At 37.1% G+C, this 13,698-nt stretch overlaps 1 protein-coding gene across 1 annotated transcript in view; it reads left to right on the forward strand.

The window, feature by feature from the left end:
• TSPAN14 (tetraspanin 14) overlaps nucleotides 1-13,698 on the forward strand; it is a 197,389-nt gene that overhangs the window by 29,020 nt on the left and 154,671 nt on the right. The window contains exons 5-9 of the mRNA XM_065747003.1: nucleotides 751-921; nucleotides 4,577-4,702; nucleotides 6,317-6,361; nucleotides 6,880-6,999; nucleotides 8,690-8,829. Of these exons, the coding sequence (XP_065603075.1) occupies nucleotides 751-921; nucleotides 4,577-4,702; nucleotides 6,317-6,361; nucleotides 6,880-6,999; nucleotides 8,690-8,761 (534 nt within the window). The 3' untranslated portion in view covers nucleotides 8,762-8,829. The remainder of the gene's footprint in view (nucleotides 1-750; nucleotides 922-4,576; nucleotides 4,703-6,316; nucleotides 6,362-6,879; nucleotides 7,000-8,689; nucleotides 8,830-13,698) is intronic.

Here is a 13,698-nt window from a genome sequence, read left to right on the forward strand (position 1 = left end):
CAAACAAAATTGCTAAGAACTTAAACTCTTTTAAATGTTTAGTGGTCAGAAACTGGGGACTGAAGAGACTAACAGAAAATTTCTGAAACATTTGTTTTTATTTTGAGATTTCCATTATTTAAATTTAGAACCAGTTACACAGGGCAAAATAAATTATAAAAGTGAAAAGAGCCTACAAAGCCCTATATTTTGCAGATTCTTATGTATTAATAATTCAACTGCTGTAATGACTGTGGATTACTGCTTATTTTCACTCTTGAGTTCTCGTAACCAAAATGAAAAGGTAACTCTTCTAGGATTATTTTTTTTTTGCATTAAATATGCACTTAGCAGTCCATTCTTTTTATGACAAGTGTACTGAGCGAGAGTTTTAGCTTTATCCTTTCCTGGTTATTTGTGGATTTTTTTTTAAATGCATGGTGATAGGACAGGGGGAAATGGGCACGAACTAATGCGTAGGAAGTTCCACACAAATGTGCATGGGAACCTCTTCACAGTGAGGATGACAGAGTACTGGAACAAGCTGCTAGAGAGATTGTGGAGTCTCCTTCTCTGGAGATGTTCAAGACCCTCCTGGATGCCTACCTGTGCAACCTGGGCTATGGAGCTGCTTTGGCAGGGGGGTTGGACAAGATGATTTATAGAGGTCCCTTCCAGCCCCTGCAGTTCTGTGATTCTGTGAAAGAACTGAAATAGGGACACGTTCAACGGGGCTAAATATCTTCTAATATGTGACTTCTTCTTTTACAGTTCTGTGGAACAATTGTGTTTATATTTCTGTTGGAGTTGGCAGTGGCAGTTCTGGCTGTCTTGTTCCAGGACTGGGTGCGGGACAAAGTCAAGGAATTCTTTGAGAATAACATTAAGTCGTACCGAGATGATATTGACCTCCAGAACCTCATTGATTCACTACAGAGAATTGTAAGTTCATAACTTGTCACTTTTCCTTTCTTATTTGGAAGTATATGTAGTTATGGAAGTTTGTCTTCTGTGTTACAGATCTATTATGGCCTGTAGCTAGCAGTGCCATGTGTGTACTGTTCTGCTGTTTCTTTATTGAGGGCATTTAGTTTGTGAGACTTCTGAGATACAGAGGTGTTCTGATTGCAAATGTGACAGCATCTGCCTTCTTGACTTTTGCTCCCTGTTCTGATCAGTGTTGCAGTGTCAAGTTAAGACAGGTGTGTTTTTTTTGCTTTTTATAAAAAAAAAAATTACACAGTGGAACTAGTGTCTGGTTGTCTGCATTTCTTTTAGAGATGACTGTGTTTTTTCCTGGAGTTGCAGTAGAGAGCCTTTTGTCTTTATATAATCATATAATGCTCTGAGTTGGAAGGTACCTTAAAGATCATTAACTCTAACTTCACGTCTACAGCTGGATCAGGTTGCTTAGAGCTTGGCAAGCCTGACCCTGTCCAAGGCCAGTCTGGGCAACCTGTTTCAGTCCTTCACTACTGTTATTGTTTTTTAAAGAAAAAAACCCAAACATTATCCTAATGTCCAATTTACGTCTTCTCTCTTTTAGTTTAAAATTTTCCCGTTTTCCTATTGCTACAGACTTCACCAAAGAGTCTGTTCTTTCTTACAGCCCCTCTTTAAATGCTGAAAGGCTCTATCAGGTCTTCCAGGAGCCTTCTCTTCTCTGAGCTGAACAGCCCTAGGTATCTCAGCCTGTCCTCATAATGACGGTGTTCCACCTATTGTATTGTTTTTGTGGCACTTCTCTGGATATGCTTTTACAGGTCCACATCTTTTCTGTACTGAGATCTCTACACCTGGATGCAGTACTCAGGGTGAGGTCTCGCCAGCGCAGGGTAGAGGGGCAGGATCCCCTCCCTTGACCTACTGGTCATGCTTCTTTTGATGCAGCCCAGGATACAGTTGGCTTTCTGGGCTGTGAGGACACATTGTTTGCTTATGTCCAGCTTATTATCCACAGGTACCCCCGGATCCTTTTTAACAGGGTTGTGCTCCAGCCTTACGTTCCTCAGCCTGTCCTGATATTGGGAGTTACTGTGACCCAAGTGCAAGACGTGGCACTTGGTTTTGTTGAACCTGATGAGGGCTCACTGCTCAGTCTGTCTAGGTCTCTCTGAATGGCATCCCATCCCTTAGGTGTGTTTGACTGCACCACACAGCTTGGTGTCATCTGCTAAATTTCCAAGGATGCACATGATCCCACTATCAATGTTATTGATGGTGTTTAAGATCACTGATTGTTCCCAGTACCTCTGAGGGACACTGCTCCCTCACTGGTCTCCATCTGAACATTGAGCCATTGATCACCACTCACTGGGTATGATCTTGCAACCAGTTCCTTGTTCATCTGTCTCTCCATCAAATCCATATCTTACCTGTTTGGAGAGAAGAATATTTTGGAGGACTGTGGCAGAAGTTTTACTGAAGTCCAGGTAGATGACATCAGTGGCTATTCCTTTGTCCACTGGTGCAGTTACTCCATTATAATAAGTTACCATATTTGTCAGCCAAGACCTGCCCTTAACGAAGCTGTGCTGGTTGTCACTTTCCAAGAAGCATCTCATGTTAAAGCAAGAAAGGGTCATTTGTTTTTTTTTTAAACTGTGGAAAGCCATTCTGTAGGCAGACAAGGAAGCCTGAAATAGTTGAATGCTCTTTTCATCCTGAAATACTCAGTTGCTGAAAGAGAGAAAACAGTAAGGCCTATGCTAATAAGGGCTTGGTGGCTTTCAGTCAGATTCTTTTGCAATTGCACTCAAAAAACAATCAGTGAGGGTGATTCTTCTGATCTTTAATTTATGTCTGCATATATGGAGAGAAATTGAGGAAGTACTTCATGAAGAGGTAATAATTGTTTCTTTTATTTTTTTTCCCCCATGTAAAAGATGGTCACATTTTTGTCTGTCTCCGATATTTTTGAAAATTGTGCTTAGAAGTCTGTGTTCACAACTCAGTTTGATAGAAAATCCTAACTTTTAGTCTGGATGCTAGTATGGACTGCTTTATGTTACCAGCAGCCTTGCATATCCTGATTGTTCACTCTTTTGTGCATTAGCATGTTATGTGAAATGATCCTCTGACTTAAGCTGCCTGGATGGTTTTTAGTACTGCTTTTTCTTTGGTGTTTGGTATTAAGGGCATCTTCTTGTAAGATGATGTTGGAAGTTGCCAAGAACGACATCAGTAACTTTATTGATTTTTGTCGACTCTTTTTTCCGTTTATTGAGTTTCAGTGCAGTCAACTAGGCTAATGTGTTAAGCTGATCTACAGTTGAACTCCAGTTAAGTACTTTTCAATGAAAATAAAAGGCTGAACTTTGTTAAGGGGGTATGCTAGCCTCATTAATGAATTGCTCTAACAATATTGAACTTAGAAACCTGAACAGAGCAAAGAACAGAATCTTTGCATCAGCCGGTCGCTGAGCTGTATCTGAAAGCACTGAGGGAATAGGGAAAGTGTGTAACACTGGCTAGTGGGTGTATTTCTGCAAGAGTTGAACAGCAAGGTGCCGTGGTATGTTTGTGCCTCACTCAATTGCATCTTCTTAAGGAAGATGGCCAATGCTTTAGGAGCTAGAGAGCTTCTTGTAGGCAGCTCCTTGCTCTGGGTAATTGTTACTTTCAGGCCTGTAAGTGAATTTATAGCCTCAGGGTTAAGTTAGTATGTTGCATGATTGCATGTCTTTTGACAGGGGTGTAGATGCACGAGGAAAGAGTTTCATCATATTTACAGTGAAAACTAGATGTCCGTAGTCTGCTGTATTCACCCTTACGTCAGCACTTGCTTAACTTGTGAATCCGTTTACTGACTCAAGTTTTGGCAATCTCTCAGGCAGGTCATTACAAGATACTGAAGATGAGTGGGGGCAGAGGGAAAATGTTAGAGATCTTAGTGATGTCCTAAGAGAGTAGGAAACTTCATGAGGTACTAGGAAAATATGTGACAGAACATTTTAAGAACACAAATTGTAACACAGGTCAGTGAACTGCAAGGCATAACTTGATGAGAAACTAACTTTCACCTGTTCCAGGACTTGAAAACTCTTTGAAATGGTTGGATTTCCTTAAGCTGTAATTATGGTAATAATGATACACAGTTTAGGTCAAGAAACTTAATGCGGAGCAATTAAAGAGCTGAAGGACCTTTGAACTAATAAGGCTATGTCAGTTAATTCACATGGGTATGAAAACTTTTTCATTTAAAAGAAAGCAGGTGTATTCACAGATGTTGCAATCTGCTTTTCAGAGTAAACAAAGGGGGTAAGAACTTACTGATTCATGAAGATTTAGGAGACAAATCACAAATTTAAATAGCTCATTTTTGTCTCTTGGATTTCTTGTCTTTCATCTGTGGCCTACATTGGGCAATTACATCTGGACTGACAATTTTTATGATGAGTCTAGTCATGTTATTTAACTCTTTAAAAGACCGTTATGCCAAATGTTTTATTTTTATTTCACAGAGTCTTTTTACTTGTGTTGCCATTGATTCTTTACAGCCGTAGGAAAGAGATTACATTGACAAAATATAATTCCAGAGAGCTATTCAGTGGATACATTATTTATACAAAATCCCAACACGGTGTTTATCTTGCAGAACCAATGCTGTGGTGCCCAGGGTCCAGATGATTGGGATTTCAACATATACTTTAACTGCAGCAGTGAAAGTAAAAGTCGTGAGAAGTGTGGTGTTCCGTTTTCCTGTTGTGTACCTGATCCTGCAGTAAGTTGTTTCCTGATTTTTGTATTGTTCTGTTATTAAGGAGTTATGACAGGCAATACTTCCTGAAATAAGGTGTGACATCTAGGGCTTTAACAAGTCTTCTAAATAATGAAAAATATTACTGGTAGCCCAATTATTTTTTTTTTTTGTTTCTGCTCTATCCTTTTCTCAGAGGATAGAGCAGATATGTCAGCCTCTTACACAGCTGAAAATATATTGCCCATTGCAGAGAATTCAGAAGCTGTTTTTGTGATTGAAGTCTGTAAACATTGGGTGCTTATACTGTTTTATTTCCAAGGCCTTGATTTTATAAGCTCTGTTATCTACTGTCTAAGCAACACGTTTGCCCCTTAGAATTGCTGTACGTCACCCTCTGCTTGACAAGTAGGAGTAACTCATTGTTTGAGTTTGCTCATTCCTTTGTTTATCAGCAACTGGTGAAGTTCTCACACACAAACTGAATTTAAGATGTCCAAGTCAGTTCTTTGCTTTTGACAGTTCTTAGGTACTCATTGGTTGGATGTGCTTATTAAGGTTAATAATCTAATAATTAATCTGATCCTTCCACTGGAAGCAGAAGCAGGTAGATGCTAATTAACAATTTATAGTGTTTGTAGCTCAGGTCAACTCAGTAGCCCTCATTTAGAGCTGATAACCATGAGTAGGTTATGCTAAGGCTTTTGATGGTCTTGGAATCAGACAAGGAAAGTTTTTTTTTGTCAGAAAAGTATTCTAAGTTCAGATTCCCTGGTAGTTTTTCTCTTACTTTAATTCAGAATATTTCACTATAGTCTTTCCTGTTAATGGTGCTGTATTTGAGAAGATGTAGTTATGCTTTAACTTATTTAATTTGACATTCTTTTCCAAGCATTTTGATGTAATTCACTCTGCATTGTATAAATCTGTAATTGTGGAGTAAATAGGTTTTTTTAGTCTCATCCAGAAGAAAAACAGAATTATCTGAAGAAGCATCTTTGGATCTTAGTATCATCTTTGGGTTTTGTGTAATTAGAATCTGAAGGTTTTGATGGTGTTTGAGATTTACAACTGGAATGTCTTTTTGTCCACGGTACTTTTTATATTGAAGTTGGGTTATGTGGGACTGATTTATCAACTATAAAGACAGTCAAGTAGCTTGCAGTAATCTGTTACTTGAATTCGCTGATGAGGATGGCCACATGGAAGGATAGAATTGTAAGGAATATTTTTTCCACTGCAGAAGTAGGTAAGTTTGTGTGGTATCTTTATCTCAGTGTTTAGGTGTTACGTGAAATAGCTAAAATGATATTGATCTTGGAAATACTGATGTTTTATCTGGAGGTGCTGTCATAGCTGTTAAATGTCACGTTCAATAGTCCTTGCTAGATGAAATCTAGCAGGAGAAGCTGGAAATTCTAGTAGAGAATATTTACTTTCCAATTTACCTTCTGTCCACTTGAATGCTATGTTTCTTTGGTACTGATGATTTGCTTTTTTACTTTCTACTAAAATGTTTTCTAAAACAGCTGTTTATGGCAGTTCTTATTTGTTTGTGAATTTAAGAGAAACTTACGGCAAAAAGAAGCAAGTATGATTCAATTGATACATTTTTTATCCTTTTTTTTCTTTTTTCAGCAAAAAGTTGTGAATACGCAGTGTGGCTATGATGTCAGAAAGAAGGTATGGTGCTGGTATCTTTGTCTATCATGTTCCTCCCCATAGAGAATAATAATAGTAATAAAAAGGGGCATTGCTGATGTGTAAGTCAGCACAGACTGTGCTACATCCTGCTTCAAGTAGAGCATGGTAATAGAGTTGTTTTTTTCTATAGAGTTGTTTTTTCTTCTGCTCAGTGCTGAGAAGGTGGAAGTAAATATCTTTTAAAGGAGAAGTCCCACTTAAAAAAGGGATGTAACTTCAGTTTTGAATGTCTGTTATTAATGCTAATATTCTAATTCTGAATTCTGCTTTCTACTAATTTTAAACTATTTAATAATATGATTTGTGGGAAGATACTATATTAATGTCCTGATATCCTTTGAGTTAATTTGGGCTTATACATGTATATTTCTGAAGTTTGGTTTAAGATGTTACTGCATAAGTGACAAATTCTAGGTTTTACTATACCCCTCACACCTGGCTGACTGTTACAATAAATTTAAGCAGAGAAGTAATGTTCTTGAATTCTTCTTATTCAGAGCAAGAGTCAGTGGGATGATCAGATTTTCATCAAAGGTTGTATTCTTGCCCTGGAAGCTTGGTTGCCCCGAAATATCTATGTTGTTGCAGGCGTCTTCATAGCTATCTCACTGCTACAGGTTAGTTGTTTTTATGATTATTTTGTTATGAGAACGGAGTAACAAAATGTTTGTAGAGACTTTGGTTGAAATTGAGATCAGTTGATTTACTAATGCCAGAAGTATGTTTTTCAAAGAAATGAAGGCCTTAATAAAAATGGAATTATACATCATAATTACGTATTTTACTGCATATTAATGTAGCTATTCACTATTTTACTTTTACATAAATATGATGAATTTTACAGGAAGGAGAGGAGATCTGGTCATCTGCTCAATGTAGATCAGAGCTACAGCCTTTTAGCACAACCATGAAAAAAGACTTGAACTCCAATTTTATTTTTCATGCTAAGACTGCTCTTGAGCATACTTGATGAAAAATGTCAAGAATAGTGCAGGGAAGTGGGTGTAGAAGGTTGCAAATGTGATATTAGCAGAACTAGATGGAGTTGCTTTGACTTCCTGCAAAACCTTTTCTATGATTCATTTTCTCTGTTGTATCAAGCAAAGTTCTCAGTAGAAGTTACTACTTTCAAGATGGATGTTATTTTCATTGTGGCAATTGTTTATACTTAGCTCAATTGCTTTCTTGCGGTACTACTTCTCTTCAGTGGCAAATAACAAAGTTCTAAATCTACTACAAAACATATTTTCCATTTAACTGAGAATACATTGAGGGTAGTTCTAGCAGATACCTTTCTCCAACCACTGCAATACTGATCAGTAATACCAGTATCTATTGGTACTGCTTCCCATGCCTTTATAGAGCAATCCTGACCTAAGAATACTGCCTTTTATTTAGGAGGATGTTCAAGATAGGAAGTGTAATTTTTTGACAGTGTGTTGACTTTAATTTGATGATGTTCCTACTTGAATTGGTGAGTCTGTGTCAGTATTTTCAAATTGATTCTGTCCTCTGTATTAAGCTGTTTAATAGCAGGACTGAAAGTTAAACATAATGTCTGTTTCTAAAACAAACCTTCCAGCTATTCTGTAACTTCACCACAATACGTTATTTTTCTAAGAGTATTTTAGGAAAAGTACTGAGTTATGACTCTAGCTACAATTTTTAAAGGAAAGTTTCCCAGAAAACTTGAATGAGCGATGTTTTCTAAGTTTGTGAATGTCCTAATGATCTGGGACTTCTCTAGTTGTTGTTAGACCAGAGTTTCACTTCAGTGCAGGCAATTGTGCATTTCATTAGTATTAAAAATAAATCAGAAAACTGCCTGTATTAACCACAGTTATGGAATGGTTTGAAATACTTCAAACTTAGCTGTTGCTAAAATCGAGTGTTGTAAGACTCAAGTAAGCTTGACAAAGTAGATTTCTTACAACTGTAGGACATCAAGAGATATATTATTTTGCACGCTCCTTAAGTGTTGCATGAGAATTTTTTTCTCATCAGTTACATCTTCTACTAGATTCTTCTGCTTTATTACTGCTTAGTAATAGCCATTCTCTAACAGATTAACATGATGTGGGCTATGAAATGGTGTCTGAGCCTGCAAACGCTTTATCAGTGCATATTGTTATTCACAATAGAGTAGCTGCATTGACTGAAGTGCACTGAATGTGCAAGCTTGTTCTCATTCTGCAGTAATGAATAATGATAATTGGCTCTATGTGTCAGAGGCTACTTGTTGACTGGTATGTAGCATGTATTTTATTTCACAATTTTTTTTATTCTTATTTATTCTCTTCTTTTTAGATTTTTGGGATTTTCCTAGCCAGGACGTTGATTTCTGATATTGAAGCTGTAAAGGCAGGCAATGCCTTCTGAATTTAAAGTGAAACATATGTTGCAAAAAGTATATCTTATTATTCTTGGTCAGACAGAGAAGTGGAAATGTGCAGACCATGAAATACTCCTGGTATTAAGTCTTATGTGGATCTTACCTGCTCGTGGGTTTTGCTACAAGCTGGTACAAAAAAGTATCTCCAGTGCATCTGTCTGCCTTTTTTCTTATGAGACAACTCAGTGCATCAGAACTCATCCCTGGTGAGGAAGAAACGGGGTCTCCCAAGTCGGCAGAACTGATTTTCAACTTGTAGCAAGAAGAAATGAAACTGCTTTAAGCTCCTTCCATGAAGAATTACCGTGGAGATTATTCTGATTTTACTTTGAACTGTCATCTCTTTTGATGTTGTGATATCTGCAGAGGGCCTGCTGATCTCTGAAGAATATTGCAAATGTTTTAAATCTCTACAGTAAACTCATGAAGTCAGGTGGGAAAGATGGCCAACAGCCATAATCATCATGGTGTTGGGATCTGAAGAAAAAGTCACATTTTCTAGTTCTTTTGTTCTCAGTTGTGCAGAAATAGAGGATATTTCTGTTTGATGGGGAATGATGTCGATATCTCAAATGCAGAAACTCGTGCCAAGCATCGGATAGCTCGAGTAACCCAAGCAATTATGAAAATGCATGTGGGGAAGAGTCTGACTATGGCATTATATGTTAGCAATCTCCATTTCAGGCAAGGGAATGTGAATCCCTAATGCTGTTTCCTGTCTGAAAAAAATGTAAATAGTCTTTATTTATAGAAAAAGAAAAAAAAACTCTCTTAAAAATGTGTAGCTTTTTATTGTTCAGTGCTAGTTTTTTTAAAAGTGCTGCCCACAGAAATTTGGAAGTTCAGATTGTTTCAGTGCAGGTAGCAAACATGCTAATGCTAGCTTGGGATCTTTTTTTTCCATTCTTCTGGTTTCTTTCATGTTTGCTGTGCTGATCATTACAAGCCCTAATTGCTAATATTGAAGTTGATGAAAACATTCAGATTGAGCATTAATCACTACTGAAGTCTGTTTTTTAGTCAGAGAGTATGCATTTAGTAGAACACTAGCTTTTGAATGTTTTGTAAGTCTTCTTTGAAGTTAGTAAATCATCACTTCTGCTTGTATTCTAATACGTGGCTCAAATGCCAATCAGTGTGCTGACTCAAACTATTTCTTCACCATTTCTTCTTATGGTATTCAACTAAACTATTCCTGCTGAAGTAACTTTAAAAATACAACAACAACAAAAACTTTTACCAGAAGAATACTGAACTCTTCTTCCCATCTTTTTTTCCTGGTACTCAATCTGAAGTTCAATCAGATTGATGCCTGGTCTTCTCTAAAAGTCTTTGGTTGGATTATGGCTGCAGTGGCCACGGAAGTGCGGCCACGCCTGACATACTACTTTTATCTGTGAAAGATGGATGTATTTGGATAAAAAAAATTCTAGGAAGTAGTTGTTGGTTTTACAGTAGACTGTTTAACTAACATTGTTTACTGCTTCCAGCGGCACTCATTTTTTTCAGGGAGAGCGGATTTTTGTTTTGTTTTTTTACAGTGCCTGAAAGTGTAAATTTTAGAGAAGTATATATTTTTCTAATGATATTTTACTACATGTAGTCTGTGTGAAGGATTTTGTAGTTGTATTTCCAAACTATATGGCCTTCTTAGGAAACCGAACTCTGAAATCTTATTTCCATTTTTGTATTATGCATGTATTGAAGAACGTTTCACTGGCAGAAAATGACTTGTGGTAAGAATCTTTCTGTTGATTGTCCATATGTTCTTCTAACTATTCAGTCTGCGAAACACTTCACAGGCAATGCTGTATTTCTCATGTATACTTCAGTGCAGCTTTGATAGTTCTTTTTCTGGCCAGTGATTGAGACAGAACAGGAAAAGGAAGCTTGTCTAAAGATGGCTGATTTCCCTAGAATAGAGAACAGTCTACTGTTACTCATCTGAGAAACCTGAAAGTAAAATCTATAGAAGAGCACTGTGATGCTTTAGTTTCATTATGCAACAAGGGAAAATAGCAGTAGATCAATGAAGGGAGAGCAAGATGCATTTCTTCTGCAGAGCCTTGAATTTGTGGTCTATATTATCTATTTGTTGAATGTAATCTGTTAGGAGCAGGCAAGTGTTCTCTGCAGTTACTGTTACTTTGCAAGCAACAAAGCCGTGTTTGGTAGCCTTTGCTTTTAAACCTGGTGCTCAGAACTATTACAACATCTCATCAACCAGCTTGCTCTATTCTCTGTAATAATCTGATGTATATAAAATTGGAGAAGGATACTTCCTATTGGAACTTTGTGTTTGTAAAACATCACGTTGAAAGTTGCATCGTGGGAGTACATTTCACTTTGCCATTCTTTTGACACAAAGCATGTAGCACTGGGAAGTTGTTTTAAGAGTTGGTGAAAATCATGGCTTCAGTGATGTCAGTATGGCGTTCGTGCACTGAAGTTAGCTGCCACCAAGGGCCTGTATCAGTAATCAGAATTTTACTGTCTGCAGATCTTGCCAAGGTGTCTGAAGACGAATGAATATTTGGTTTATTCTGGTTCTTCAGTTTTCTGGTTTGTATGCCAAGCAGAATCTAATTAGTGTTGTCTTTCTGCAGTTAGTTCTTACTGGCCTTGGCCATATTAACTTAAATTTTAATAAGCATATTAAACAGCTTTATATCAATACTCCAGTCTTTTGGAACTGAATTCAAGAGAACAAGTTCAACCTGCCTGAGTCTTTTTACAGTCATGAACATTTCTGTTTTCACCATGGAGAAACTTCTCTGTACTTACTCAGTAGAATTTTTAAAATCCTGTGGCTGTAGGCTGTTTTACCTCTACACAGTTTGAAGTACACCCTTGGTGGTGGTACATGTGGCTACTGTAATTTCAGACTTGGAATGGGAGTACTTTCTTAACATTTTGTACTTCAAGTTTTATTTAGCACCTTTTGTATGGACCTACAGTGACTTCATGCCTAACAGTTTAGCTTACGGTTTAAACAAATCTTGTCAGAATAAGCAGTTGGGTGTGAGCCTGCTCTAAAGCCCTGAAGGATAAAAATCAACAATTTTGCAAGGAGAGTTTTGATAAATTTTTGATGCTGAGATTTTATTGGTTGCATTTGGAACAACTCTACAAACACTACAGTGAAAACAAGGTTTTTAATGAAGATATCAAATAAGAGATCAGATTTGATTAACTGGACTGAGCGAAGGAAACTTTTCAATCCGTGTGATCATCTTTATTTATTGGAAATGAGCACAATATTTCTGTGAAGCAATGTATTTATTTCTCAGTTTGCAACTGCTCGTTTCGTATGTGTTTGAACACGGTTTGCTTATGCACAAAAGGAGGATGAATGTGAGCACAGATTAAGAGTGCAGTGACCAAAGGAGCTTCTGTCGCCTCCTAGAAGTCTGAATATTACTTTCCAAGGGGTCTTAATTTCCGTTGATTCTTGAACAGTGTCATGTGGATAGATTTGTACTTCAAGTACATTGAGGTTCATGTGGCAATTGGTTATATATAGCTTTGCCTTGCTTTTTTCTCTCCATTCCCTTTCCTCTTCTTTCCTTATACTGCCGGTGGGTTTTCATGCAGCTTGAATGTTTATTCTGTGTAAGGGCAGGTTCTGTCTCTTCTGAGATGGCTTTTCTGAGTGACTTTTGGTGTGTGTATATATATTTTTTCTTTCTCAAGCCTTACATTTGATTAAATAAAATAAATGTTTTGTACTGTTGGAATTCGTTTCCTAAGGTTTATTGTTTGGAATTACTACTGCTATTTCCCTCTGTGAGGTAAAGATGTGCTAATACTTGCATATGTATTTTTTATTTGATCTAATTCTTGTTTTTTCAGTCTTCACTGGTGAGTAATAGGTAACCTGCGTGCTTTTCTCTTCATTGTTAATGGAGAATCGTGAAAAAATCAAAGTTGAAAGTCAGTTTGCAGAGAATAATGTTGCAATCTGCAGATATAAGAAAAAAAATATTGAAACTGACCTTTGTGCTGTGTCTGCCACTAGTCCAGGTATCGCTCAGTGAATTAAAGTCTGGTTTGTTCTGCCTGAGCAATGGTCCTGAAATTACCATGTGTGGAAGGGGAATAATCTAACAGGTCTGAACATGAGGTTTACTTAATAATATGATGCGTCTACATTGACCATTTTGACTTGAATGCATTAAAACAAACAAGAACTTGGTCTGAATTTTAGAAAGGTCGGAAACATTTAGCCTAAAGGTAATGGCTTTGTTGTTCTTATGTCTAAGATACTGTTGAATGTTAAGGCTGGATCGCTTTTGTTCAAAATGGCAATTTGAGTGTGGGTACTTGGGGGGGTGTACATTAAAAAAAACATATTTAAAACTTAGAATATATCAGGATGATTACGTCTTAATGCCTGGTTCAGGCACAAGCCCATATCTCATTATGAAACTGAGCTTGGCTGAAGCTGTTTTATTTTGACACTGGAAAGTTGTAGGATGTCAATATTGCTGTGTGCTTTAAGCTGGAGAAAACTGTGCACTGTTCATGTCTTTACTTAATATGTAGTCTTTTCTTAATTTGTCTAACTTCTTTTCTTACTGTGTAGTCAAAACTACTTTTGTCACCAAGTGACTTGTCTGGAGTGGTTTTGAGAAGTTCCCTTTCTTAGTACTCCTGAAAGTGTATCTGGTGGTATAGATCAGTTGGAAATATAGTGGACTAGACAGTGGCAGTGAGTTCTGCAAGTGTGAAAGCTTTTGCAGGAACTGAAGTTCTAATGTTTGCTTGTAGATATAGGCTAATTATACTCACAATGTTAGAGTGCAGGAGGCTTTGTGGACTTGTAAATATTCCTTGCTTTATTATAACTCGAACGTCAATAATTTTGTATGTATGTATTTTTCTCAGTAATTTTTACTGCTGGATTAAAAAAGTTGTTCCCTAG

This window comes from Cyrtonyx montezumae, unplaced genomic scaffold (assembly GCF_038088225.1).
Source record: "Cyrtonyx montezumae isolate F1298 unplaced genomic scaffold, pur_monq_1.0 scaffold_4, whole genome shotgun sequence".
In the NCBI taxonomy this organism is placed as follows: Eukaryota; Metazoa; Chordata; class Aves; order Galliformes; family Odontophoridae; genus Cyrtonyx; species Cyrtonyx montezumae.